General features: G+C 39.7%; 1 protein-coding gene across 1 annotated transcript; it reads left to right on the top strand.

The window, feature by feature from the left end:
- Positions 1 to 1,093: 1,093 nt before the first annotated feature.
- LOC106535633 (transcription factor AP-2 gamma) lies at positions 1,094 to 2,984 on the top strand (the record flags this gene model as incomplete). Its single annotated transcript, XM_014032687.1, is given in 2 exon segments — positions 1,094 to 1,235; positions 1,420 to 2,984. Coding segments are annotated over 2 exon segments (434 nt in total), but the record flags the coding sequence as incomplete, so codon positions are not given.
- Between the last annotated feature and the right edge of the window lie 2,094 nt (positions 2,985 to 5,078).

Consider the following 5,078-nt stretch of genomic DNA (forward strand, 5'->3'; position numbering starts at 1 on the left):
TATATATACTGTAGCCTCACAGAGCTAAGGTTACATAATGAGCTGTAATCAAAAGGAAAATGTGATATTCTTAACTTCTCACACAACTAATATTACCTTTTGCTGACATGAATGTTTCATCGTGATTACAGTATCTTCTTTATGCCACCTTGCCTCTGAATGTTTCTTCACCTTTCCCCTTTTTATTTTTTCAACAAATGGGTTAATGATTCTGTGTCAGAGAATGACCGCAGGCCTGTTTTATTTAGAGATCTTCAAAGCTGAATTAAGCCTTGTTGTGTTCAGTTTGCTAGGAGCACCAGCTGACCTTAAAGCTCCTGCTTCTGAATAGTTGTCTGCATCCTGTTGCGATGAGCATGCCTATCAACAAATGGAGCTGGAGGTGCCTCGGGCACTCTGTGTTAGCATTTATCCACATAAGCCCAAAATGACCGTGCAATTCAAACTAACTTCTTACTGGGAATAAAGTCATCTCATTGTAACTGCCCCCTGGCTAGAAGACTTGGCATTGCCGATTATTCTTGACAGCTTTAGTTTACGTGGTTTGCTATTTATGTCAACCAGGTTAAATTGGAAACATTTGAGAATTACATCATAGATTCTGCTAAATTGTTGAAATTGATAGGTGAATAATCAATATTTTCATATCTGGTCTGTCAGATTGGAATTGTGTGCCACCACGTGTGTCTGCACCACAGACACAGCATTAATTGAGTAGTATCAAGATCATCAAAAGTAATATTGTTAAGACTGTCATTTTTGTTTTTTAGTCATTGTCTGGTCATGTAGCCTGGATATGTGAAGGAAAACATGACTTGTGTTGTAGTCAGGTAACTGAGCTGCATGTTAGTTCTCGAATCAAAGAAGAACCGTTGATGTCATCATTTCTGCTGGAAGTCAACACCTTTAAGTTTAAGATAGCTGAGAGAAAAACAAGTGCTGCCTTTGACACACGTGTGGTACAGTTTGAAGTTCCCACACGCAAAGCAGAGTGAAAGGGTTGTGCTTAAAATTAGCATTTTCAAATGCTGCACATTTTTAAAGTGTTTTTATGGATTCTAAAGTTTTACTTACTTTATTCTCTTTCTCCCAGGTGAGGCCGTTCATTTAGCAAGAGACTTTGGTTATGTTTGCGAGACGGAGTTCCCTGCAAAAGCAATAGCTGAATACTTGGGCAGGCCACACGTGGAGCGCAACGAGGTTAACTCTCGCAAGAACATGCTCCTAGCTGCAAAGTAAGTATGACTAAATGTATTTATAAACTTTTACCACATAGTAAATGACCATTTTTAGTTTTAATCCTTTTTTATTACATTGTTTCTTCATTACAGCTTCCAGCTTCTTTAGTTACTTACAGTACTGCCCATACACTCGATGTTTGAAGTGCAATCTTTACTCATTCTGATTTTCTACCTTCAGGCAAATCTGCAAGGAGTTCACCGATCTGCTGACTCAGGACCGGTCGCCGTTGGGAAACGCGAGGCCTGCACCCATTTTGGAGCCTGGAATCCAGGGCTGCCTGACTCATTTCAGCCTCATCACGCACGGTTTTGGCTCGCCCGCCATCTGCGCCGCAATGACCTCGCTCCAGAACTACTTGAACGAGGCGCTCAAACAAGTGGACAAGATGTACCTGAGCTCTGGCAGTGACACCCAGGGATCCTCGGAGAGCGGGAGCAAGCCCGACAAAATGGAAAAGCACAGGAAATGAGAGCTCAGAGGGAGAAACCTTATGAATTTTAGAACCCCAGAATCCCCTAAATCCCGTTGCCCTCTCTGCCCTTTTTTTGAACTTTAAAACTGATATTTGGTATTGTCATTTTGAGAGATTACTTTGTTTGTGGGTATGTATGCGTGCTCGCACTGTATATTTTTTCTAAGAAGTTGTGGACTTGCCTGAGGTGGCTGCAAATCATTAAGTTTTGGCGCTCGATGGTAAATACTGTGGACTGGTCTTAACAGGAGACTGCTGTGTGAAACTTTAACTCACCGTATCATTCTATGCAGTTTTATAAAGTTGCCTACGAGCTGGCGCGACAACCTTAGACCATAAAACTTGTGCTTTGTGGAAAAGAAGAGGAAACAAAAAAAAGTGCATTCTCAGTTTTTTTTAAGAGGACATCAATTCAAGATGACTTGCTATGGCTGTAAATTCCTCTCAGCATTCCCTCTTCTCCTCTGTCTGGATGCAAAATCCACTGATTTCCTGTGTCTCAATGGACCTGCAAAGGAAATTTTTTTAAACGCGTGTTAAAGAAGAAAATCCGCTTTGTTTTCCCTTTTTTTTTGTGTGTTTTTGTACAACCACTCCTGAATGACTCCAGTGATTGTGCTTTGTTTATAGGAGATGATTTAAGATTTATGTTGGACGACTCACTCAGTACTCACCAGAGTTTTTAAAGTTGCTGCAAAAGAAGCCTCTTCAGTGTTCGTGTGGATTACAGGCATTGCTATGATTTTTTTTGTCACTCATCTCATAAACATGGCAGCGAGATTACCACGTTTTTTTTTTTTTTTTACAATCAAGGTATATGCCATTTGTAGTATTTAAAAATTCCATTGACCTGTCCACATGCTGAATCCTGATAAAGTGTATGTGTGTTGTGAGAATGTGTGTTTCATTGTACATACTGAGTTCTCTGAAAATGTCTTCAATTCAAAACTTCCAAACCTAGAATTTTTATCCAGTGTGTTTTCCTGGAATGTAAATATAGTTTTTTTTAATTTATGTTGTAATTTAATTGACTTGTGTAAATAATAGTATCATTCTGGTGTTCTGGTGTGAGGTTTAACTTCTTTTGAGGATGTGTGTTAAAACTTTTATACATAAAAAAGGAAAGATTAGTTTTTTTTCATCAAGTAGAAGTTAGGAAGTGGGCATGATTTTACTTTTTTTTTTGAGAATATGTTAAACCATGTTTTAAAATTCCAGGAAAAAATACAAATAAAAACGAGGGCCTCAAGGCTGATCTAGTGTGTGATGATGTTGGCCACAAAAACATCCCTTTTCTACCCCTGTAGCCATTTTTTAGCAGTATTTCTCAGAAAGTAGTTATGTGTTGGGAGATTGTTTCTAATATAAAAAAAAAAAAATAAAGCAGCAAAGGAAATTCCCCATACTAACCTAATGGGAACAGTGGTCACCCTTATTTGCTCTCACTTAGCTTCACAAACAGGCTGTGTTGCTCAGCGAAGGCGCAGGCCTCAAAAGTACATCATGTGATGAACAAAGATGTGTTGCAGAGAAGCAAGCAAATGGCTTGTTATGTTTGAACATATACAACAGTTGCTGAGTAGCATGCGCTGCATTATTTTGGATGTTTTATTTGTCTTTACTTCCTTGTTCCGGGGCAGGCGTGCTTCCTCAAAAACCTGGACTGGGATGAGTATTGAGATATTTAAAGTCATTTACGTCCGCTAAATCAAAGTTCCAAGGCAGTATTGCAAACAGACGCACCCTGATAATAAGAGAAAACTGATAGATAATAATGATGATGGGTTTGCATAAATTGCGACTGTAAGCACGTAAAATGTTTGTGTCAAGAAGATAGCTTGCGAAATTTATTTTATTTTTTTATTTGGCGTAATACTGAAGCAGCTCAAGGGTCTCTGGTGACGTTATGTGACATGTTCACCAAAAACAAAAATTAGCCAAAGATGAGTTTTTTAATACATTAAAAGCACACAAGTATTAACGTTTNTACATGCAGTCGTGCCTCGGGAAATTCATAACGCAGCGAATGCACTTTCCTTTTTCTTTTTTTTTTCTGTCACTGATGTGGTTTCAGCGCAATGTTTCTCAATCTCCGTGGGATAAAGATGAAGGAAAAAACTACAGGGACTTTGGATGTGGCGCAAGGTTGCTTAATCATCACTTGCCCAGCCAGTCCTTGTTGATTCATGCGGCCTTGCTTGTGTTTCAGAAGCTTATTTTTAAGCACAGTGACACCAAACTAGCACCGACAGAAACACATTTCTGAATTAAAACCAAAGATGATTAATATAACTAAAAGTGACAGTGTTATTCCAGCTATTCATATCATTTGACATACTGTTTTACATTAAATATGAGGAGGCTACTGATTCAGAGGCCTGAAGAAGAAAGCAGCGTTTCCCTAAAACCTTGCTACAGGGTTAGCGAGGCAGCGGCCGCGGTTGCAGCAGATACCTCGCAGTAAAACAAGTATCAGCCTCTCCCCTCAGAACCTGTCTAACCAGAACTGTCAACCTGAACCCGGTTGCTCTCAGCTCTGAGAGCGGTTGACTTTAACTGCCTTCAGTTATTTGTGTTATGTTGTATGCATAGGCCTGAAAGAGCCAATAATTGGAGGGGGGTGTAGGTGACGGTGGGAGAGCAGAGTAGGCACAAGCGAAGGTTGTTGGAGAGCGAAACAGGAGGATTGTTTGAGTGCCTTTGATGATCAGCGCGACACGTTTGAAGCAGCACTTGCCTGTGACAGAGGATTTGATTGAAGCTTCTTCATCCTTTTCCGTCGTCTTTCTTTATGAATGTTGTCACTCAGTCACGTCACGGAGCTTTTGATTTGGCCGACACACACACACATGCACGCATGCAATTCTTTTTTAAGCAGAGCTGACCTTTTTTGGAGGACGTTTGTGGAGTTAAAACTGGATAAAACAGATCAAAAGAACAATTTGAGACTCCATCACTTAACCCCCTTCAATCAAAAAAAAAAAAAAATCTAACAACTGCTTATATGTCACTCACTCTTGTTTGTTTTACACAACTTTTGCAACATGGTAACTGGTCAAAAGCTCCTCTCAGACTTGTGTAAGAGAAGGAGAAATTCACCTATGACACACCTTATGTAGCCGTGAAAAGGAGGCAAGCGTAGGCTTGTTGTTCCCCTTCTGTACCTCACACATCCTCTGCTTGTATGAAAAGAGAGGATATCAGAAACCTCTTTAATCAGAGATTAGAGATTATATTTGACATGCTAATGTAATCTTTACATCTCATTAGGATGCCTAGGGCTACTTGTCAACTTTAGATTCCCTGAACTGTAGTTGTAATTCAAGCTAGTTCTGACTACATGACCTTTTTTATGTAGGTCTCT

This window comes from Austrofundulus limnaeus, unplaced genomic scaffold (assembly GCF_001266775.1).
Source record: "Austrofundulus limnaeus strain Quisiro unplaced genomic scaffold, Austrofundulus_limnaeus-1.0 Scaffold1514, whole genome shotgun sequence".
NCBI classification, from domain to species: Eukaryota; Metazoa; Chordata; class Actinopteri; order Cyprinodontiformes; family Rivulidae; genus Austrofundulus; species Austrofundulus limnaeus.